The sequence below is a fragment of the Pseudorca crassidens genome, chromosome 1 (genome assembly GCF_039906515.1).
Source record: "Pseudorca crassidens isolate mPseCra1 chromosome 1, mPseCra1.hap1, whole genome shotgun sequence".
NCBI classification, from domain to species: domain Eukaryota; kingdom Metazoa; phylum Chordata; class Mammalia; order Artiodactyla; family Delphinidae; genus Pseudorca; species Pseudorca crassidens.
Window position 1 is genome coordinate 46,140,881 of NC_090296.1, and position 25,441 is coordinate 46,166,321.

General features: G+C 40.4%; 1 protein-coding gene across 12 annotated transcripts in view; it reads right to left on the minus strand.

Moving 5' to 3' along the window:
- Window positions 1–16,224, minus strand: part of FBXO34 (F-box protein 34) — an 80,558-nt gene extending 64,334 nt beyond the window's left edge. For 7 of the 12 annotated variants that reach the window (XR_010942829.1, XR_010942825.1, XR_010942827.1 and 4 more), the window contains exons 1-2: window positions 16,070–16,209; window positions 1,260–1,364 (exon numbers count right to left, since the gene is read on the minus strand). Coding sequence is in view for 1 of the 12 variants with exons in the window: in XM_067734903.1 (XP_067591004.1) it covers window positions 16,070–16,218 (149 nt within the window). In the remaining 11 variants the exon portion in view is untranslated. Of the gene's footprint in view, window positions 1–1,259; window positions 1,365–15,360; window positions 15,534–16,069 lie in introns of those variants that run through there. The other 5 variants (XM_067734977.1, XM_067734963.1, XM_067734903.1 and 2 more) reach the window with 5 other exon arrangements.
- Window positions 16,225–25,441: the final 9,217 nt, after the last annotated feature.

Consider the following 25,441-nt stretch of genomic DNA (forward strand, 5'->3'; position numbering starts at 1 on the left):
ACCTAAATGTCCATCAACAGAGGAATGGATAAAGAAGATGTAGGATGTGTGTGTGTCTAGACACACACACACACACACACACACTGAAATATTACTCAGCCATTAAAAAGAATGAAATATGAAATAATGCCATTTGCAGCAACGTGGATGGACCTAGGGACTTCCCTGGCAGTCCAGTGGTTAAGACTCTGCACTCCCACTTCTGGGGGCGTGGGTTTGATCCCTGGTCGGGGAACTAAGATCCCGCATGCTGCATGGTGTGGGCAAAAAAGAAGGATGGACCTAGAGATTATCATAATAAGTGAAGTAAGTCAGACAGAGAAAGACAAATACCATATGATATCAGTTTGAGGTGGAATCTAAAAAAAAATGATACAAATGAACTTATTTACATAACAGAAACAGACTCACAGACATAGAAAACAAACCTATGGTTACCAAAGGGGAAAGGTGGGGGGGGGATAAATTAGGAGTTTGGGATGAACATACACACACTACTATATATAAAATAATCAACAAGGACCTACTGTATAGCACAGGGAACTCTACTCAATATTCTGTGATAACCTAGATGGGAAAAGAATCTGAAAAAGAATGGATATATGTATATGTAAAACTGAATCACTTTGCTGTACACCTGAAACTAACACAGCATTGTAAATAAACTATACTCCAATATAAAATAAAAATTAAATTTAAAAAAAGAGAAAGACGAATACCATATATCACTTATATGTGGAATCTAAAATATGACACAAACAAGCTTATCTACAAAACAGAAACCAACTCGCAGACATAGAGAACAGACTTGTGGTTGCCAAGGATGGAGGAGAGGTTGGGAATTTGTGATTAGCAGATGCAAACTATTATATATAGAATGGATAGACAACAAGGTCCTACTGTATAGCACAGGGAACTATATTCAATACCCTTGGATAAACCATAATGGAAAATAATATGAAAAAGAATGTACAGATAGTTATAACTGAATCACTTTGCTGTAGAGCAAAAATTAACACAACACTGTAAATCAACTATATTTCAATAAAATAAATTTTTTAAAAAAGAATCAAACTGAAGTAAGACATCAATATTGAAGAATACTAGTGAATAATGAAGCAATGCCTTTGAAGTTCTGACAGAAAATTATGTTCAACCTAGAATTCTACTCCCAGCCACACTAACGTTCCATTTTAAGAATAAAATAAAAACATTTTCAGACAAGGAATTACTCAATATTTACCTCCCACACATCTTACCTTAGTATGTACCCCAGCAAAACAAGGCAATAAACCAAGGAAGACGACTCTATGCGAAATGAGCATAATGAAGGCAAGTCACAGGATGTTCACTGAGCAGCAGTTCTAAATAAAACAGATTAGAGCAGAAGATACAGGACATCAAGAGAGGGGTAACTAATGAAAAAGGGAGATACCAGAAATTTCATTCTATCTTATAGAAAACGAAAAACTTAAGGTCAGTTATAAAAGCTAACAATACCCCCCTCCAAAAAAATACAACAGAGAACTCTGATGTGGAGAAGTCGTGGCACCCTGTTTTATCTTTGTAGAACTACCTTCTCCCCACCCCAACACATGTGCTTCAAATGGGGCGGACTCCACACCCATCTCCATCTGGGCATGTGACCAGGCTCTGACTATTCTAATCTATTCTCTCCACCTTGCCATAGCAACTGGTTCAGAAATATGCACAGAGCCGAGAATCAGTACTGGTGGGGGAGAGAGGTGAAGTAGGATGTTACTGAAAATAAAGGCAAAGGAGGAAAGCACACAGATACAGTGAGAGACCAATTCTTCAAAGTAACATCTGAGCACATGGATCCAATCCTACTCTATCCCTCTGGACTCTCAGTTCTGGAAACCAATTTCCTTTCTCACTTAAGTTCTAACTGAACTGGTTTCCTAACACTTATAAGGATCCCTAACCACAACACTCCTCTTTCAAAGCCAGAAGTCAAAAGATACCACCTATTGTTAATGAAATAAAAATAAACATATAGTATTTACTAAGGTGACCAGAGCTAAAAATGATGATATATAACTATCTCAAAAAGAAGGTAGGGAATGGGGTAGTGGTGTTGGGATATAATTCTTCATGGGTCTCTACATCTTGCAAGCAAGGTGTTGTCTGCTCTTTGTTCTGGAATATAATCTCAAGGATGTTCACATATCAAACCACCTTAGAAGACAGAAACTCTTCCTCCAGAGCAAAGAGCCAGCATACTACTCTCTCCCTCTGGAGCAAAGAGCAGGCATGCTTACTGCCCATTATAAAATATTTGTAATCCCTAAACTCAAGAGTTTTCTCCAGTAACAAAACTCATTATGTGAACAGGTGTTATCTGGCCCTCCCCTCAGTGCCCTGTGGGAACTGTGGCTCAGGACACTGGCACAAAATGAATGTTGAAACCTTAGCTACTGCTATTGCTGTAAGTAATAAACTCTACTTCATCTCTGACTCTGCCTCCTACCAGAATAGGAGTCTTTACCTTCCACCAGCATCCATGAAACTGTGGCAGGCTAATTTGTTAGCTTCAAGTAGAGTAAACTCTCAGATCCTTTCTAATTCCTTTTTTTGTTTTGGCTGCGTTTGGTCTTTGTTGCTGCGTGCAGGCTTTCTCTAGTTGTGGCGAGTAGGGACTACTCTTCACTGCGGTGCACAGGCTTCGCAACACAGTGGCTTCTCTTTTTGCGAAGCACGGGCCCCAGGTGCAGGCTTCAGTAGTTGCAGCACACGGGCTCAGTAGCTGTGCCCTAGAGCACAGGCTCAGTAGTTGTGGCGCATGAGCTCAGTAGTTGTGGTGTAGGGCTTAGATGTTCTGCAGCATGTGGGATCTTCCTGGACCAGGAATCGAACCCATGGCCCCTGCACTGGCGGGCGGATTCTTTTTTTTAATTATTTTATTTTATTTATTTATTTAATTTTTTTGGTCTGTGCTGGGTCTTCGTTGCTGCACGCAAGCCTTTCCCTGGTTGCGGCAACTGGGGGCTACTCTTCGTTGTGGTGCACCAGGGAAGTTCCCTTTGTAATTCTTGACAGGTGGTAAATGGGAGCTAAATCTTGACTATCACTCCAGAAAGTCAATAGATAATGCTTAAAATTGACACATCAAGAAATGGAAGTAGGGCTTCCATGGTGGCGCAGTGGTTAAGAATCCGCCTGCCAATGCAGGGGACACGGGTTCGAGCCCTGGGCCAGGAAGATCCCACATGCCGCAGAGCAACTAAGCCCGTGTGCCACAACTACTGAAGCCCGCATGTCACAACTACTGAAGTCCACGCACCTAGAGCCCGTGCTCCACAACAAGAGAAGCCACCACAATAAGAAGCCTGCACGCCACAATGAAGAGTAGCCCCTGCTCACCACAACTAGAGAAAGCCCATGAACAGCAGCAAAGACCCAATGCAGCCAAAATTAATCAATTAATTAATTTTTAAAAAGAAATGGAAATAAAAGCACATTAATATGGGGGATTATCACTAAAAGAATCAAACAGAGAAACAATTGAAGTAGTTCCCTCAGGAAAGGAACTGGGGAGGCATAGGACAAGAGGATTACTGTTTTCACCATAAACTCTTCTGAACCATTACATTTCCCCCCCACCATCATGCATTTGAGAAAGAAGCCTTTCCCGGCTCCTTTAAAGGGGAGAAAAAGAAGTGTACAAGAAAAAAATCTTTTCAGTACTTTCATCCCACTAAAATTGAATAGTAGCATCAAGAAAAGTACCTAATTAAGTATGATGCTCTCATCACAGTTCTGGAAACCTAAAAGGGAAACTCTCTCACCAATGATCATCTCAAGCCAGAAAACAGTCTTAATGTATCACAAAAGAAGTATGTCACGTCTTGCTTTGGAGAAGTTTTGTTCAATAAAATGATTCTACTAGCTATGTACACAATAGTGTCCTACAACTTCTATGGAAAGCACATTACTGGCTTCAGCATATAAATATGTATCCTTAAGCATAATTTCCTGCAATTATAGATTCTAGGTTACCCCTAAATCACTAGTTTTAAAAGTGAAATTAAAATTAATTTATGGGAACAAAGAAGAAATATTCTTATGGCAAAGGGAATAAAATATGCCATCTTACAAGAAAAAAAAGATAGTTAATTAAGGTTCAAAAAGTAATTCACATTAAAGAATCAGAATTTTCTAATCAAAATTTGAAATTACAAATTATTTTGTATGGTAGGTAGGGGATGACTATTTCCATTTAGTATAATTTTATACAAATTACAGGGAAGTTTTTTCTTAAAAATCCAGAACATCAAAGCCTACCCACTGTCTACCCCTCTACTCCTCCACTAAATTATACTTCCTATACAGCCACATTGTAACTTTTGCCCTCCTGCTGAATCTAATTTTTAGGGAAAATAAAGGAAGAGCATACAAATTCTGCCCCAGAAATAAGCTAAAGTGTTCCTGAGCTAAACTATAAGTCTAAGTAAAATAGGATCTGGTTAGGAGCTAGCTCTGGTTTTACTTAAAATACACTTTATTTAAATCAGCATTAGTTAACTTTAACCTAACATTACTAATTCAATCACAGTGGTCTCAGTCAATCTACTTAACTCTTGAGAAGCTGGAGCAAATAAAAGATCTCTGTGAAGTTAGAGTTTCACTAAGGTGTTGCTAATTTCTTTTTCACTTCTAGGTGCTCTTCACTAAGAAGGCTTTTTGTGTAGTGAAGTTCCTCAATAGTCGGACTGCGTGGGTTTGAAATCCAGCTCCAACACACTGCCTAGGCAAGCTGCTTAACCTCTAAGACTCAGTTTTCTTTTTTTTTCTTTTGAATTTTATTTTATTTATTTTTTTATATAGCAGGTTAAGACTCAGTTTTCTGCAAGAAAAAAGGGACTAAATACTTTCCTCATACAGTTGTTATCAAGATTTTTTTAAAAAATACACATAAAATGTTTGGCATAAGACCTAGTCAAAAGAAATAAAGAGGGCTTCCCTGGTAGCACAGTGGTTAAGAATCCACCTGCCAATGCAGGGGACACAGGTTCGATCCCCGGTCCAGGAAGATCCCACATGCTGTGGAGCAACTAGGCCCGTGAGCCACAACTACTGAGCCTGCGCTCTAGAGCCCGCGAGCCACAACTACTGAAGCCCGGGCGCCTACAGCCCGTGCTCCACAAGAGAAGCCACCGCAATGAGAAGCCCATGCACCGCAACGAAGAGCAGCCCCTGCTCGCTGCAACTAGAGAAAGTCTGTGCGCAGCAACAAACACGCAACGCAGCCAAAAATAAGTAATAAATAAATAAATTTATGTAAAAAAAAAGTTACTGAAAATCTACTACTCTTAAATAGACCATTTAATTTTGTCAGTTGCCCAAGGCTTGGCCTATACATTCATGTATTTTTGTGTATGATTAGTATATATATTTTATATACCATTTTCACATACTTATTTCTATGTAATGATAATTAAGTTGAATGAAATAAAAAATATTCACTTTATAAATCCATAAAATTTGGGATTTTTATTTTTAAAAGGTAACTTAGTAAGGGGTTTCCCTGGTGGCGCAGTGGTTGAGAGTCCGCCTGCCAATGCAGGGGACACGGGTTCGTGCCCTGATCTGGGAAGATCCCACGTGCCGCGGAGCGGCTAGGCCCGTGAGTCATGGCCGCTGAATCTGCGTGTCCGGAGCCTGTGCTCCACAACGGGAGAGGCCACAACAGTGAGAGGCCCACGTACCACAAAAAAAAAAAAGGTAACTCAGTAAGAAAGCCCTATCTCTTGCTCTAATTCCAGAAGATGACTATTCAGATCCTAAGTCAGAGGCCACCAACCATTTACTGATGATCCCAACTACCAACAACCTCTTAAGTGACAAATACATACAAATAAACCCAGAAAAAGGAGGCATCATTTACATGCTCTTGCTGATAACAGTAAAAATATTAAATTGTTTCTAACAGGGTTGGATGGTCACAAACAAAATCTCTAACCCTTTAGAAATTCCTAGTAGCTACTATGGAAATTTCCTGGGGCCTCTGGCACGCAAGTAGGCATAGACAATATCATTAAGCCCTTCAAAGTAAATCCTTCTGAAGGCAAAGACTATATTTTCCAATACAGTACTGTGTATTATCCTATAAAGATTTCAGCAACAAAGACTAAATGAACATTCAAATGTAGAAGGCTCAAAGTAGGCATAGAATTAACATTTGGTGAACTGAACACTAACAGTTTAGAAACAAAGACAATGCACATGGAAATGAAATTAAGCTTTACTTCTCTGAATAAGATGTCTACACTACAAGCATACAAATGACAAATTTCTTAAAAACTGAGTAATTATACTGAGGTTCATTAATGAAGGCTTGACTTTTTCCAAAGGGCGAAAAAACAGATCTGCTGTCTGCCAAGAACACTAAATTGAAATCTTCAAAAGTGGTACTGCTATTACCTTAGTAAACCAGTAACACTAATATCCTTTGCAAGTAGAAAGGTGAGAAGTTATGCTCATTGTTTTTGAAAAAATTGGAAAGGGAAAAGGTAAAGATTAATTTCCTCCTAACTTCTCCTGAACTATCAATTTGGAGGAAAGAAAAATGGACCAATCATATTAATTTCATATAATATTCTCAAAGAATACGAAATAAACAGCATAAACACAAGGATAGGGGTTACTCAGATTCAATTCTGACAAATAATTACTTGATTCTATAGGAAACAAAGATCAGTAATTGTCAGACCAGTCCTTAAGGGACTTACTCAAAAAGCCAAAATCTTAAGAATTCTATTGGACTATAAACTGTGGTCAAGAGGTAACATGTATCTAAATCAGAACCATTTAACAAGAGAAGACTCAACAGGTGTTTGGTAAAAGAAATGCCTGGAAACACTGGGAACACATGAAAAGAACTTTAATAAAATGAAACCATAATATTTATGTAACCCAACAAATGAGTTGGCAAGCAAATTTTAATCTCCAAAATTACTCATATCTTTTAAAGAGGCATAGTCCCCTTCTTTCCATGTCCCCTAAAAAGGGAAAATCCATGACATTTTAATAAAGGAACAATTCTTTAAAAAGGCTTTACAACTCCTCATTCTCTACTAAAATAGAACAATTAAAATTCAAGCAGAATAGGGAATTCCCTGGCCGTCCAGTGATTAGAACTCCGCATTTCCACTGCAGGAGGCATGGGTTCCATCCCTGGTGGGGGAACTAAGATCCTTCAAGCTGCATGGCACAGCAAAAAAAAAAAAAAAAAAAAAAATTCAAGCAGTATAGACAAGATAGTCAAAGTTGGTTCACAAAATAAAACAAGGTAACAACTACAGTAAGAATCAAGTAACTTTTTGGTAATATACACAAAAATATTAGGTAACTGATAACATTTGTAGTACAGAGGCTAAGCCCCTAGATCAAATAAAGGAGAGGAAATAATTCATTTGTTAGATTCAGAAACAAAACAATAGCTAACATGGCTAAAGTTTTCACTTAAATTCCAAGGCCATGAAATTTTTAAACATCAGTAGTTCTAAAATGTGTTACACTGTCATTTTTAAGTGCAAAAATGTTATACTATATAGTCTTAAAATATATGCAACTAGAGTGTAAAATTATGTTTTAATATACAACCTCCTACTAATACAAACAAAAATGTGGATTTTCCAGAAAAGTTAGTATTTATCTGGATTTTAATAATCAATTCTATTAATGATACGGCAGGGGAACCCACAAGGTGTTAAGATAAACAATAAAAAGACAAAAGAATAAATTCTTAAATTTAAGACTGGTACTTGCCAAAGAATACACAGATCTGTAAATAGTGCTAAGAGAAAAAGTGACAAAAGTTAACTAATGCACTGAGCATAATGCCTGGAGTATAAAACATGCTACCCTTTTTTTCAGTAAATGAATAAATAAAAGGCCTTGAAATTCCACGAGTTAAAAATGGTGGTATATAACCATTTTATCAAGCTAACCACATAGCATGTTGAATAAAACATAGGCAAAGAAAATGTCAAATGAAAAATAGGATTCCTAAAGCATAAAGCTATAGACCTTCTACGGACTTCTCAGGATCCATTTTCATAGTCCTTGTAGTATCCCAAATAAGCTTGACTATTGTGATGATGGTATAGCTCTTCAACTAGAATACAGCCTGAACCAGAGAAACCTAACCCCAAGGGCTGAAGTGGTGTGTAGAAAGTACCTAGAACCTCCAGAGAACAATCCTGATGACTGAACTTGAAATCAAATCTCTTGCCCTACTTTGGAAAAGCTTGCCTCTCCTGGTTCCTGGACAATAGACCAAACGTGTCCTTTGAGACTTCCTTACCAAACTCAAATTTCATCTTCAGAAACTCCAGCTTAATCAATAATTCCCTACAGTAGTTCCAAGAGTGATTTCAGAGCTTTAGATAGACTATTTTTATATTATTATTACAATACATTATTTTTAAAATTTTTAATTTTCAAGAAGCAAATGAACACTTTAGTACACAAAGTCCTATAACTGAATCTGCTAGAAGGTGTCTCAGTTAAACAGAAAAATGGAAAAAAAAAATTTTTTTTAAAGGTACAAATTTAAATAGCCCAGGTATGTCCTTAAAGATAAGGGGAAAAAGCTAAGCCTTCAATTATGTGTCTACAATTTGGGGATATAAGATATGAAAGCTTAGAATTTAGTAGAGGAGAGAAGACTAATACACATGAAACAAAGAGTAATAAATAACGGTATAAAGTGCTAAGTGGCTAACTACTCAATTTGGGATGTTTATAAACTCAGATGATGGGGGAAATTATCTTTACTTTCAGTAACCTCCAACTGAAATTTAGCATTTCCTTCTATTGGGAAGTCAGTCAGACCACAATAATATTAACAATATCTGCCACTGTCAGTAGTAGAAATCATAGATATTTCCCTATCACACAATCGTAAGTTGCAGACACCTCCAAACAGTGACAATGTTCATCATTACTTGGAAATTATTAGACCCACACTAAATCTTATTATTTAACACAGAAGCACATGTTACTATCTCATAATTTAAAAAAATATTTTGATAACTGTATTTTGATGTAACTGGTTTTCTTTGTAATCCTATGTAATTTAAAAATACTACTCAGAAAACGGGTCCAATAGGCTTCAGACTGCCAAAGGTGCCTATGGAGCAAAAACTGCCAAGAGCCTTGCCCTACAGCTTCTATAGAAGCACTCTCCTTCCCCACCTCTGGATTTGATGACAGAAGGACGTAGAGCTTGAGGTGCTGACAAACACACTGTAACCGCAAAGGGACAACACCATGGAAGCAGAGCTTATTAAATAAAGGAAATAAGAAGAAGATGAGATTCTGACCACCTAAGTACAAGTGGATCAAGCTTCATCTTTGGTCTTTTTAGTACTACAAGCCAGTAAATTTGATTTGGTTTCCTGTTATACTCACTACACTCAACATCTAAATGGTACAGCTGATTGCAATAGTTTCTATCTCAGGAAACCAGAGCAATATCCATTTCTTGGCATAGCAACAGCAAAATTACAAAAGGATTCACTTTACCACCATTAGGGAATCTGGGGAAAATGAGTTTAGTTTTTCACAAATCAAGTGTGCTGAAGACTCACTCAATACGCACTCCAATCCACTCTCACGTGGACTTCCTATTTTACAGAGGCTGTAGAGCTAAAAACTACATTTTCCAGATGCCTTTGAAGCTAAGGTTTCACATAAGACCTAAGTGTGGCCAAGCAGCCCACTTAAGATATAGAGAGCAGAAAGTAACATGTAATGATGTTCCTGCCCAAGGAAGTTAAAATTTCTGCCACATGTGGTGGCCCGTAATGGCAGTAGCTCCCTTATCAGGCAAGTTCTACAGTGTTCTCTGTGGTGTTTATTCTAGAAGTTCAGTCTAATCTGTTCATTCAGCCTACTCAACATTTACCTATCTCTTTCTTAATAAATCCCATTTGCTACAACTACTTAGAGCAAATGCTCTTGCTACAGATTCTTGAAAAATAAATACAACGTAAACATGGATGTAAAAAAAAGCAGCATCTGTGTGATGAATCTGGAGATTGGGATTGACATATATACACTAATATGTATAAAATGGATAACTAATTAAGAACCTGCTGTATAATAAATAAATAAAATTGAAAAATTCAAAAGAAAAAAAAAACAACAGTATCCTATTGCCAGTTAGAAACCTAACAAGAGTTAACAGCTTATGGATACAGATATAGGCTTGACCTGGAAAGCATTATGACTGAGAAGCCTTAAGAGCTAAGGGCCAGATTACAAGGAGCACAACAAGAGTCAAGAACAGAGCTTTAGACAGACTCAAGATATAGAGAACAAACTAGTGGTTACCAATTGGGGGTGGGGGAGTAAGAGGTATAAACTATTAGGTATAAAATGAGCTACAAGGATATATTGCACAACATGGGGAATATAGCCAATATTTTATAATAACTATAAATGGACTATAACCTTTAAAAATTGTGAATTACTATATTGTACACCTGTTAACATATAATATTGTACAGCAACTATACTTCAATTAAAAAAAAAAAGAAGAGAACAGAGCTTTAGATAGTTTGGATCTGGAAGAGAAAGAATTGCCAGCCAAGCTGATAAATCAGAAGAAATCAGAGATAGGCAAAGAACCAAAAGGAGAGAATTCAAAAAATGAAGATGTCTTCTGTACAACTAAATACCAAAGATGACAAATGGGCTAGGAATTTAACTAAAGGATCCGTTTTTCACATTACTTCCTTTCTCAAAGATTGTCCTGAGTAAAAAATAATGCTCAAACTCCCTCCATAATTGGGTCCCTCGTCTGCTACTGCAGCTTCATACCATAACTTTTTCTTTTTGTTTTTTTAATACCATACTTTTACTCAGTCTTTTTAAAATAAATAAGTAAATAAACCCTCTTCTCCAGATCCCAAAATAAATGCCCAATCCAAGGCCCACACCTAGGAAGCTTTGTCTGGCAGTCCCAGTTGCCTCCTCTGAATTCATGTAACATTTATCAGACACCTAATTAAAATCCAAACTAAATTATAAGCTTAAAGAGAGCAGAGGCTATGTTCATTTCTTTATATTCTGAACACCCAGCATAATGCCACTCAAATGCACTGCTAACAGTTAGGCCCTTTCAACAGTTAGTTTCAGAAGAGTGGAAGTAAGACTGCAGGAAATTAAAAATTTAATTAAATTGACTTGGAAGGTGAACAAAGAAAGCTTCCGTAGAAATGGTAATGTTCTATATCTTGACAGGGTTATGGGTTAAATAGATGTATGAACTTGTCCAAACTAAGGGACAAGTTAAACTATTTGTTTACTTATTTAATAAGTAAACAAATAGTTCATGATAGGCATGCAGAAGTATTTACTGGTAAAGTATACTTACTTTGAAATACAACCAAAATATAAGATGGATTGATAAATACATAGAGGGTAGAATGGATGGATAAATAGATAAGCAAATACAGCAAAATAAGAATTACAGAATCTACATTGTGGATATTTAGATATTCATATTCAATGTATAAACACTTCTTGCAACTCTTCTGTGATTGGCATTTTCATGATAAAATGTTAGGGGAAAAAAGCAGAGTGGAAATAATGTGAGGCTTACATTATTTCAGAAGTTTGTCAATTAAAGGATTGACCTTAGAGAAGAAAAGGAAGGTATATATACATGCCTCTGAGAGAGGGATGTCTGGATTGTTCCTCTCCTCTCTACCTCAAGTCTTAGACTGCCTATACAGACTAGTTCTGGCCTTGAGTGCTTGCTCTTGCCTGAAAGAAAATGCTCTCACTAAGCTCCCTTCATTCTAGCACAATCCAAACCTGTGGAGCCTGACCCCTTTGTCTGTCTTGGGCTATGATAATCTGTTCCCTATTCTTTTTACCTGAGCTTCTAATACCTCCTTAACTGACCTTTAGACGAAACCTCTGGCCAATCTGCATAACATAAATGGTTCATCCTCTTGGTCCAATTCTTGCCCTTCAGACCCATGGCCCCCAAGGCAAGGGAATGTTAAAACAAAGGTCACACAGTCCCTGGCTGAGAACCTGGCAGAGAGGTACTCAAAACATGTTTGTTAGATGAATAAAACCCATGCCTGATAATAATATAATACACACATAAATAGAGCTTAGTTTCACATTTAAATCTACATTGTGCTGAGGGTTGAAAATGTGTGTGCTAAGCTTCTGGAGTTGAACATTTAAAAAGGGGAGATCTGGAGCCTCTTCTGTGAAGAGCAAACCAGAAGACAGAGCTGGAAACAGAAGGTTGACAAACTCTTTCAACTGACATTAAGAAACACCTACATTTAAATTATTAATGCTTTTCCCAGATAATACAGTACATTCATCAGCTTCAAAGTGCCATAAACATGAACTACAGGGGGAAAGATAAATTATGCAACAGTAAGAATTGATAGGAATTCAACTTCCAATGACCTAAATGCACTTGGGAGTTAATTTGCTTTTTGTTACTGTAGCTTCCAAAGGACTGCAGATTATGCACTTGCTGAATTTTGCCTTTGTCACACATGACCTAACAAGGAAGGCATTCATTCTACCATAGTAGCTTCTCTCAAGTATCTGGTTCTAAACAGCTGCAAATTTTGGAAGATAACACTGAATGATGTTTCTAACCATTAGTAGTTCTCTCCCCAACAAATATGAAAACAAGATTAAGGTTTACTAGAGTATCAAAACTGTGCAAATTAAACTGGCTGAGCATAAAGTTATTAGAAAATAAAGTAGAGGACACGGGTTCGTGCCCAGGTCCAGGAAGATCCCACATGCCACGGAGTGGCTGGGCCCGCGAGCCATGGCCACTGAGCCTGCGCGTCCGGAGCCTGTGCTCCGCAATGGGAGAGGCCACAACAGTGAGAGACCCGCGTACCTCAAAAAAAAAAAAAAAGAAAAGAAAGTAGAAAATTTGTACAAGAATTTAAATTCTAGATGTTATGTTAATAGAATTGATCCAATAAACATATCCTAAAGAATTTCTAAAATACAACACTTTCATTGTTCACATTTGCTTTTACCTGTCAGAAAGATGCTATATCACTAATGCCTGGCTGATATAGTCCCTTAAATGCTGTAACTGGATAAAGTGACAAAATATTTCAAAATAATACCGATCTCAAATAAATTTCCATTTATAAGAAGTGGAAGCTGCTTCCTAGACCCAAAACTGCTAGGCCTGGGTGAAAAATAACCTGCCAAAAGTAGAAACAAACTGTAAAAATGTTTCAGAGTGTTATGTGTTATGGCTGGTGAAACGGTTATACAACTATACAAAGAAGCTGGTTTTTTTACACCTGTCATTGTTCCTAGGTCATATCAGAATACATGAAGACATTTATTGTCCACCTATCAACTCATTTTTTAAAAATAAATTTATTTATTTTTTGGCTGTGTTGGGTCTTCATTGCTGCACACGGGCTTTCTCTAGTTGTGGCAAGCGGGAGCTACTCTTCGTTGCAGTGCAAGGGCTTCTCACTGTGGTGGCTTCTCTCTTCTCTCATTGTGGAGCACGGGTTCTAGGCGTGCGGGCTTCAGTAGTTGTGGCACACGGGCTCAAAGGTTGTGGTGCACGGGCTTAGTGGCTCCAGGGCATGTGGGATCTTCCCAGACCAGAGATCAAACCCGTGTCCCCCGCATTGGCAGGTGGATTCTCAACCACTGCGCCACTAGGGAAGCCCCTATCAACTCATTTTTCATAAAAAAATCATAACTGCTAAACACCATTGAGGAGGAAAAAACGTACTGCCAAGGAGAAGCTATTTTATTATCAGCACTTATATGTCTTTCAACTGACATGTAGTTTGACTTTCACCATATACCCTAGTACATTTAATTTACACAGATCCACGTAGTCTCCCCCAGAAAGGCTCCCTGGAAAAGACACATGCAAGTGTCCTTTCTGTACCTCCTTCAACTTCATTACATAATATCTTGTCATGATCTTTTCATTTTAAAGAGTAGGTTGATTAACACCCTCAAAATCAGCAATTTCATGTTAATTTGGTACTTATCAGTCTTGAAGATCCAAAAACCCAAATTTTGTCTTTAGAGCCTTAACACTGTCACCACACGATTCCTAATTTCTTAAAATAAATATAAATATAAAGTACTGCACAAAATGCTATAGAATTTCCAAATACAGTAAGCATTAAAATGAGATTTACAGGAACACCTTGTTTTGTAAACTTCCAGTCAAATCTAATGGTAATTAACAAGGGTAAATTTTTGCTTTCATTTTCTACAAAAACGTGGTAACAGAGCATGACCTCCACCATCATGTTGATGCAGAATCTAGACAGACAATACCTTATCAATCACTTTTAAAGAGCAAATAAGAGAAGGAAGTATTAACAACAAAAAAACCCTAACATTACAAGTCAAGGTCAGTGGGGACGGGCTGAGGACTCCTATCCAAGCTTCCTGCTGAAGACACTAAATTGTAATTATGCTTCAATTTTAAGCCATCTACCTCTCAAACTAGATCCTATTTAAATGATTTTATAGAGAGGAAGAAATGAGCAAAAGTACTGAGATGCTGCAATACCTGAAGAGAGTCATTAATGGCAGGTGACTAGCTTCTCTTCTGGCCTGATCTCTTTTGGAAGAAAAGCAATATTCATAGGCAGGGCATTTTTTTTTTAATTCTGTAGTTTCATATTTGAAAGCATTACAGATGTAATATTAGTTACTTGTCCAGGCAAGCAGTCCTGGTATATGTTATTATACTGTTACAGCCCAGTCTCAGTAAGAAAACAAGGAAAATCCTTGTTGTTGAGCTATAAGCATAGGAAACCCTCAACTATACATGGACAGGGACAACCTGGATAAATTAAATCCCCAGGTAATTATTATTTAAGAAGAATGTTGGATTAATTCAGAACTCCTCCTCCCTTCTTTACAAAACAAAAAGTTGACTTAAAATCTCCTCTCTCTCTTCCAGACCACTAACAAAGAAAGCAAATAGGTAGATAAATGATTTCAAAATTGTCTAGCAAAAAAGAGTAAGGCAAATAATTATCAGCACTCGAATTGGTTCTATTTTTTTCCAGCAATTCCGATCACAAGCCATCAAACTATGAGTTTAGCTTTCTCAAATGCATTTACATTAAACACCCACCCATCCATCCCCCACAAAAAAAAAACCTCCTGATTGAGATTTTCCTAAATCATATGGGTCTTATTGAACTGTATTAACAATATTCGAAATGGAAGTTAAAGAACTTAACAACTATTACATTAAAATTGTAAAATGCTGATATCGAACAACTTTCGATTCAAAATCTCTGCGATGCTAGGCGTTGACAGAAGCTTTACCTTCCTTTTTCTCCCCTCCCGGTCCTCCTGGCCCTTCTGCGTGTCAAGCTCCCCGCCGGGGTCTGCATGACATCACAGCTCATCTCTTGGAAACCCCTGACGTCACAGACACGCTAAACCACAGCACTATGACTTCATCGGGACTGGGGCGGAACCGCAGTCGACTTGCGCCAGCCCGGAGGCTAGAGAAGCTTCCGAGCCTCGGTCCTGCCAGGTCCCCGAAGAAGGTTAAGGACAGGCGCCAGCTCACCTGCGCTGGGACGGGGAAGGACGGAGCGGTAGAGCCCCGGCGGGCGCGACAGGGCGAGGCTACCCCCACCCAGGGCCCGATTTCCTCACCGGCCGCCGGTCCCGGGGGTGGGAGAGCCGACCTGGAGCCTCCCAACGGCCTATCCCAGATCTCCTCCGCTTCAGCCCTGACCCGGGACCCCACTCCCGCCCGCCGGCCTGCCCGACCCTCCGTGCTCCGTGGGGGCACTCAGCGCCCGGCCCGTGTGCGGGCAGAGGACGCCCCCGGACGAGGTGCGGGCCGCCGGATCCCTGCCCCAGACCGAGCCCCGGACCCGCGGGCGGCGCCCCCGCCCCCACCCGCCCGGCGCCCCGAGAGCGCAGGCGGCCGGCGGGAGGGGGCGGGGAGCGGCCACGGTGGCCGCCGCCAGACCCCGACCGCGCCGCTCTCACGCCACGCCCCACCCCGGCCCAGACCCACCTGCGCTCCTGCCCCGGCCGGGGCCTGGCCCGGGGCTGCACACCGTGATACAGCGGCGGCGGCAGTTGGCCTGGCTCGCTCCCCACCGCTGAGGCGGACCGAGCGCCCAGCGCGGCGCGGCGGAGCCCAACGCTCGCCCCGAAACCCATTTGTTTGGCTAGAACGGCGTGACGTCACGCGCCGGCCCAATCGACGGTTGTCCAGGGGAGGGGCCGCGGAGCCAGGGAGTCGCAGCGCCCCTGCCGGGATTCTGCGACACTTCGGACGCTGGGGGTGCGAAGAGTGGGGGACTTAAAAAAGGGAGAACCGGGTGAGGCATCTTCGGGCCCCCAAGTGGTGAAGAGTGAAAGCTCGAGTAAGACCTGAAGAGAAAGGAATCAACCCCTCAGGCTAGCCAGAATGGTAGTAACGCCAGTGTTCAACAGCCAATAGACATGACAAATCTACTAATAATACTCATGGGTGGATGTGGAGCTATAAATGGTGTTAGATTACTGTTAGATAACCTAGTAGACTTGGGTTCAAATTTTGCTTCTGCTACTGTCGGGAGGCTGGGCTTCAGAGTTCTCATTTGTAAAATGAAGGGGTTGAAGAGTCCTTTATGTTATTCTTTTCTATGCAAATCATGGCAGGAATATCTACCAGCAAGCTGATAAACTTTGAGGTTGACAGTCTCAAAATATGATCTTTAGAAGTTTAAGAGATTGTAAATGATGACTATAAGAAGTTTTTAGTATTTTACTTAATACTTTCAAATCAGAGTGCCAGTGAGGACCCTTTTACACTCAGCCTTTAAAATGCTAATTGCTTTCACTGTAAAAATAATTTTAACCACATCATAAAACATGAGGACAATAAAGAAAAAAAAATCCTTCACTCTAACACAGCCACTCAGCATTCAGCTTATTTTCTTTTAGACCTTTTGTCTCATGCATATTTATTTTACAGTGTTGTGATCATAGTGTACACAAAATTTTGGATCCTGGTGGGTTTTGGGTTTTTGGGGGTTGAGGGGGTTCCTTTCATAACTATTTCTGCTATTTCTACATAAGCTTCATAAACACTTTAACAGCTGCATAAAATTATATTAGGCGGACATACAAATTTTACCAAATTCTTTGTTCTTGGACTTACTTATTTCCTTCCCTTTATGCCGTTATAAAGAAACCATAGGACATTCTCATGAATGTAAATTTTTAAAGATAAATACCCAGAAATGAAATTTCTAGTTGAAAGAGTATCACCACTTTTATAGTTACTAATACAAACTGCCAAAATGCATTTTAAAAGGTTGTACCAAAAAGCAGGAATAAAGACGCAGACCTCTTAGAGAACGGACTTGAGGTTATGGGGAGGGGGAAGGGTGAGCTGTGACAGGGCGAGAGAGAGTCATGGGCATATACACACTAACAAACGCAGTAAGGTAGATAGCTAGTGGGAAGCAGCCGCATGGCACAGGGATATTGGCTCGGTGCTTTGTGACAGCCTGGAGGGGTGGGATGGGGAGGGTGGGAGGGAGGAGACGCAACAGGGAAGACATATGGGAACATATGTTTATGTATGACTGATTCACTTTGTTATAAAGCAGAAACTAACACACCATTGTAAAGCAATTATACCCCAATAAAGATGTTAAAAAAAAAAAAAAAAAAAGGTTGTACCAAGTTTCATTTAAATCTGCAGCTTTGATTTTAGCCAGCCCTTTTAAAAAGTAGTTTTTTGTCCAGTTATAAAACCACTCTTTTTTTTTTTTAATTTACTTATTTATTTATTTTTTGGCTGCATTGGGTCTTCATTGCTGTGCGCGGGCCTTCTCTAGATGCGGCGAGCGGGAGCTACTCTTCGTTGTGTGCACGGGCTTCTCATGGTGGTGGCTTCTCTTGTTGGAGAGCACTGGCTCTAGGTGCGTGGGCTTCAGTAGTTGTGGCTCACGGGCTGTAGAGCACAGGCTCAGTAGTTGTGGTGCACGGGCTTAGTTGCTCCGTGGCATATGGGATCTTCCCGGACCAGGGCTCAAACCCGTGTCCCCTGCATTGGCGGGTGGATTCGTAACCACTGCACCACCAGGGAAGCCCTATAACTACTCTTAAAATATATATTATAAAACCTTAAATATCAAAAAATTAAATAAAATAAGTATTTCCTATGATCTCACCACCAAGAAATAACCACATAACACCTCCATCTAGACTTTTATCCGTATAGATAATTTTAATCAAAGTTGGAGAGGGTCATATTGTACATACTGGAATTAAGCCATGTCTTATTTAATATCTGATCAATATTAGCTCAATGTATCATGATCACTTGAACCTTCTTTATGTCAATTTTTTTTTTTTTTTTTTTTTTTTTGCTTTACACGGGTCTCTCACTGTTGTGGCCTCTGCCGTTGTGGAGCACAGGCTCTGGGTGCACAGGCTCAGCGGCCATGGCTCACGGGCCCAGCTCTCAACCACTGCACCACCAGGGAAGCCCTATGTCAATATTTGACTCAAAGTTCAATCCATCCTCTCAGGTTCATCTCAAACACTGTCCTCAAAACCTCTTGATTATTTCAATGAATCAATAATTGATTCCTCTTCCCTTATGGCCCTTATTTTACTCCATGCACATCTTGCATATGTGTATTTAATACACCCTACTAGATTCTAGGGCTTACCTGGTGGCGCAGTGGTTAAGAGTCTGCCTGCTGATGCAGGGGACACGGGTTCGTGCCCCGGTCTGGGAGGATCCCACATGCCGCGGAGCCGCTGGGCCTGTGAGCCATGGCCGCTGAGCCTGTGCGTCCAGAGCCTGTGCTCCACAATGGGAGAGGCCACAGCAGTGAGAGGCCCGCGAACCGCAAAAAAAAAAAAAAAAAAAAAAAAGATTCTAAACTGCTGGAAAATAAGAATTATACCCTAGTATCCACCAAAGGATCTTGCAGTTGATATTGCTTAAACATTTAATAATTAAATCCATGTTAATCATCTGCACTTTTCTCATGACAATAGATGAATATGATCTCCATTTTCAGTGTTTTCTGAAGTTGGTTAATAGCCACCATTTATTGCATTTACAAGGTATAATCCAGACTCTATGTTAACTGTTTTGTATACATTATCTCATTTAATCAGAAAACACCTCTATGAGATAAGTACAGTTGGTCCTTCATATCCATACCATTTTATATAAGGTACTTGAGCATCCGCAGATTTTGATATCCACCAGGGATCCTAGGACCAATCACCCTCAGAATCCATGGGACAACTATATAATGTTTCAATATTCAGTGTTCATCAAAGTGTGTTTTAGAAATTATATTGTTTCTCAACTGAAGTGGGGATATTCTGTACATTAACCAATGCAGAATAAAAAATGTACTGTGCCTTGCCTCTTGTTTCAAATGTATAACCTTAAAGCTAAGTATACCTACTGAGAGCTTATGAATATTCTGCAGTTTAAGCAAAATATAATATTAAATTTTCCATATAAAATTCCACACAGTATGAATGTATGGAATATATATATGTGTATGGAATATAAAATATGTATATATGTATGGAATATAAAATTTTCATACAGATGAGGAAACCCAGGCTTGAAAAGTTAAACCATTTGACCAAGATTAAACAGGTATTATTAGAGCCAAAGTTAGCAAAGACCCCAGAATTCTTACCATATCACTCACTGTATTGTTACTGGGAATTTCGGAGGGGTGAAAGACACTGAAACTACAAAACACAACACAAATATCATCAAAATGAAATGACAATGGTTTCCATGTGGCCAGCACATCTTCATCATAAGAGTTCCATTAGAGTCGGTGTGGTCTATGGGGCTTCCCTGGGGCACAGTGGTTAAGAATCTGCTTGCCAATGCAAGGGTTCGAGACCCAGTCTGGGAAGATCCCACATGCCCCAGAGCAAATATGCACGTGCTCCACAACTACTGGGCCTGTGCTCTAGAGCCCACGAGCCACAACTACCGAGCCCTCATGCTGCAACTACTGAAGCCTGCGCGCCTAGAGCCCATGCTCCGCAACAAGAGAAGCCACCGCAATGAGAAGCCCACACACCACAGCTAGAGAAAACCCATGTGCAGCAGCGTAGACCCAACGCAGCCAAAAATAAATAAAAAATAAATTTAAAAAAAGAGTCTGTGTGGTCTAATGCAGTGTTTCTCAAACTGTCTCTGGTTAAGGACCAGTTGTGGGTTTTTTAAAAAATATTTAATACATTGAGAACTGATTATTTTGTAAAATATAGTAAAACTGAAACTACTAGAAATATGAAATTGTTTGAAAAAAATTAAAAGCTCAAATTCTCGATTCTTAAACTCAGCACACAGAAAGTTAGTCAAATTGCTAGTAAGGTTTCTGAAACTCTTCCTCTCATTTCTGCTCTTATCACAGGCTTGCTCTAAAGCTGGCCAGTGGGCCACACTTCGAATAGCACTGGTCTAGGAGAAGGATCAGACTAGGAGGCAGTGAAACCACTTGAGGCAAGTCCTTCCTTTGATTCTATTTCTCCATTTGTACAATGGGAATAATCCTTGAAACAAGCCAGTAGAGCCAGTGCAGTGCCTCAGGCCTGAGAGGGAGCTCTTGGGTGGGGTTGGGCATCAGTGTGGCGTGGTGAGGTCATGGGACTGATAAGGTGCTGACAGAAGAACAGATTAAGGTGGCCTGAGATGGCACAGCCACAGAGAAGTTCTAAATATACGTAGTATATAACTTTGGTTATTTCATCAATGATTGGAACTTAGTCATCTCAAATCAGCAAACATCACATTAAATTAAAACCCAGTGCAATGGGCTTATTTGTATAGACCGGGACTCTCAGCTCAGAAAAAAACTAAGAAGTTACCACTTGCTCCTCAATAGCTCACTCCTACCTCCAAAGGAAAAACACCATCTCATCTTCCTCCCCACCTCCAAACTCTTCATCCTTAACCCAACCTACTCCCTCCACTGCCAGACAGAGGAAACCAAGAGGCAGGCTCCACTGGACTTTGCCTCTAGGTCTCTTTACTACAGAACTACAACCCTGAGTGTGATTGTGCCTTTCCCTACCTACTAACTGTATTACCATGAAGCTCAAATAAATGAGAAAAGTGAACGTGCTTTCCAAAATTTAAAGTTTACAAAGGCACGCACTTAACTTCGCCTGGAATGAAGTCATTGGAGCATGTGTGAAGCGCTGAGCTTATGCCCGGCCTGTGCATGGATGAAACGTGGTGGTGGTGAATGGAGATGGTAGAGGCTACGCAGCCGCAAGAAAGAGCTTCATTCACAGTAAATAAAAGAGCAACTAAAGAGAAACAGAAGAACCAGGGCAGCAAACTGCCAAGAGAGAAGAGTATATCTCATAACTGAGATGTGGATTGTGAGGGATAGAAAGTTGAATAAGTATTGAAACCAGAAAAAGACCAGAAAATCATAGTTCTTATCTTTCTTTTTGGATCTTGTGCCCCTGTGAAAATCTGATAAAAGTTAACAACCAGGAGTCTTCTCAGGAGAAAACAAAAACAAAAACTGATACATGCAGAAATCATTTTGAAAATAATTTTAATTTATTCAAAAACTAAGTCCCTTAGGGGACTTCCCTGGTGGCACAGTGGTTAAGAATCTGCCTGCCAATGTAGGGGACATGGGTTCAAGCCCTGGTCCGGGAAGATCCCACATGCCGCGGAGAAACTGAGCCCTGTGCCACAACTACTGAAGCCCTTGCCTAGAGCCTGGGCTCCGTGACAAGAGAAGCCACTGCAATGAGATGCCCACGAACCACAATGAAGAGTAGTCCCCGCTCACCACAACTAGAGAGAAAGCCTGCACGCATCAACAAAGACCCAACACAGCCAAAAATGAATTAATAAATTTTTTTAAAAAGTCCCTTAGATCAACTTGCTTTATGGTGACCTGCACACTTATAAAGGGAAGTAAAAGACAGCAGCCTCCTCCAGGGAAATGCCAAGGCAAAACCAAATCAAGGTCTCAGGACTTCCTCTCTCCAAGGTATTGCCCTTAAAAGATCCCATTGTTGGGCTTCCCTGGTGGCTCAGTGGTTAAGAATCCACCTGCCAATACAGGGGACACAGGTTCAACCCCTGGTCCAGGAAGATCCCACATGCCGCAGAACAACTAAGTCTGTGTGCCACAAGTACTGAGCCTGTGCTCTAGAGCCCACAAGTCACAACTACTGAGCCCACATGCCACAACTACTGAAGCCCGTGCGCCTAGAGCCCATGATCCGCAACAAGAGAAGCCACTACAATGAGAAGCCTACGCACTGCAACAAAGAGTAGCCCCTGCTCACCACAACTAGAGAGAGCCTGCACAGCAACGAAGACCCAAAGCAGCCAAAAATAAATTAATTAAATAAATTAATTTTTTAAAAAAATCCCATTGTTGTCAGTGCCCTTTGACCTTTCAGCAACATTCAGATGATGGCTTCTACAACACCAACACAAAGATCCACAGCAATTTCCATATGTATCCCACCTCTTGATAACATTAAAAAAATGGGAATCCTTCCAGAAATCTTCACATTATTATCATCATAATTAACACTTGGGTAGATTTGATACCCTGCCCAATGGTCTCCCTCCCTAATGTCTGACTTTTTACCAGAAATAAAGGCATAAGCAACAATCTGCATTCCTGATGTTCCTATATTCTAAATCTCTGTATTGTCAATGAAATCTAAGAGTAGTTCAGCAAGAAACATTTTGTTAGCTCCTTTATCAAATCAGGCAATCTCTGTTCCACCTCAAGGCCTTTGGGCCTACACATCCCTCAGCCTGGAGGGCCCCTTTTCCCCCTCTCAGCACCTGGTTATCTCCGACACTACTTTACATGTTGGCTTAAAAGCTCTTCAGAGCATTGGAAGTGCCTTAATATATTTAAGAGGGACCTTGGAGGGAGAGGAAGGTGAGCTGGCAAACTTGGCTTAAAGTACCGTTGCCTAGCAAATCCGGTTTTTACTTAGATTTTATATATTTTTAAAATTTTATGGATGTATAGTTGATTTACAATGTTGTGCTGTACAACACTTTCTGCTGTACATCAAAGTGATTCAGTTATACATGTATATATTCTTTTCCATTATGGTTTATCAGAGGATATTGAATCTAGTTCCCTGTGCTATACAGTAGGACCTTGTTGTTTATCCATCCTATACATAGTAGTTCGCATCTGCTAATCCCAATCTCCCAGTCCTTCCCTCCCCTAGGTTTTATTTTCATCTGGGGGTCACATGGGGAGGTAGCTAAAGCCTCCTCAAGCCATGACTTCCCTAGCCATACTATCTATTCTCTCTGAAGGAGAGCAGTACCCTGTGGGGCCCTCCCAGGTACAAATCCTTTCTGTGTCTCCCCCCATCCCCCCACCCTCTTTCTTGTTTGTAGGAAATAGGCTTCATTCAGCCTCCTTGACCTACCCTGAGTTCCAAAGTGCAGGTTCAAACAGTCGCTTATCAGAGAAGAGAAGGAATGCAGAAACAAGGAGGAGCAGTCAAGAAACAATAGTGCAGGACTTCCCTGGCGGTCCAGTGGTTAAGACTCCATGCTTCCACTGCAGGGGGCACAGGTTAGATCCCTGGGAACTAAGATCCCATGACCAAAAAAAAAAAAAAGAAACAATAGGGCAGCCATGGGGCAGGGTCCTGGTTCCTCTTCAAGGAATGTACAGAATAATACCTTTGAGTTCTTCTGTGGGAGCTAAGGCCCCACCCAGGTGGAGGATGGTAACTTCAGGCTGAAGCACAAGATTCTTGGAGCACGGCCCTATTACCTCACCACCAACCAATCAGAAGGAAGTCTGCACACAATGGAAGATAAGGAAAATAACAAAGACACTTACCCCCTCCCCAAGTGGTTCTCCCTTTTTTTTTTTTTTTGGTTCTCCCTTTAAAAACTTTCACAGTTGAGCAGAATCTTCAGAGTTGGTTTTGGGGCATGAGTCTACCTTCTCCACTTTGCCGGCCTCCTGAATAAAATAACCTCTCTCTTCCTACTAGCACTTGTCTCTCAAATATTGGCTTTCGACTGGTGAGGAACTGAACTTGAGTTCAGTAACATCTCCCAAATTACCCTCTTTCACAAAATTGTTTCACGAAACTTCATAATACTAATCACACTACTTTTTTATTTATTATAACTCCCTGTAGAGGGACTGAGTTTTATTCATTGCCCTATCTCAATGCCAAGTCCAGTGTCTGAGACTTAGATGGTACTCAGTGAGTAATGTTTGAGTGACTTCTTTTTAAATGCTAGAAAGATTTTTCTGCAAGGACAGCAGTGATCTATATTCAGAATGGCTTAACTCCTGCAGTTATGAGAGGTAGAAATTTTTGAAGGGAGGTAGAAAAAATAGAAGGATCTTCCTGCTCCTAGAAGAATCTTCTTAGTGGGATTTTCCCCAGGAGATATTCTCTCCACAGCTAGTGGAATAAGATCAAAAGTGATGATCCAGATAAGACCATAGACTCAGTAGCCTGTAGCCACTGATGTGAGAACACCAAGTCTGAAGCTAGATGGTGGGGCTTCTTACAGAACCAGGAGGACAGCTGTGCTTAAGAGACTAGAAGCCTGGACTTCCCTGGTGGCCCCATGGTTAAGACTCTGTGCTTCCAGTGCAATGGGCATGGGTTCGATCCCTAGTCGGGGAAGTTCTGCATGCCACATCGTGGGTGGGGGGTGGGGAAGAGACTAGAAACCAAGCAGCAATGCTGTCTAAAGAAACAGAAGGAAAAGAAAATCATGAAAGGAGAATACAGGGACTTCCCTGGTGGTCAAGTGGGTAAGACTCCGCTCTCCCAATGCAGGGGGCCCGGGTTTGATCCCTGGTCAGGGAACTAGATCCCACATGCATGCTGCAACTAAGCATTCATATGCCACAACTAAGAAGCCCAAATGCTGCAAATAAAGATCCCACGTGACACAACTAAGACCCAGCACAGCCAAAAATGAATAGATTTTTTTTTAAAAAAAGGAGAAAGCAGTTTTGCATATCCTGCTAATTATTATAACACAAAGGAAATTAAACCCACTCAAGAATCATGCTGCATTCTATGTACAAACATACAACAGGCAAAAGGAAAGCAGCTCATCACACACACACCATCCCCAAGCCCATCAATCCTTCTTCCTGCTCTTAGCATAAAATTGGAACTCTTTACTACAGCACATTATAATTAGACATGTCCCCTTCCTCAATCTCTCTCCATTCTGCCCCTTGTCTTGGCTGAAATGTTACCTCCCCAGAGAGCTTTCTTTAACTCTCCTATGGAGTATTTCAGCCTTGTCACTTTCCTTCACAGTATCTATGCCTGACACAAAATGGGCGCCCAATAAATATCTGTTGAATTATTTAAAATGTTCATACTTTTTCAC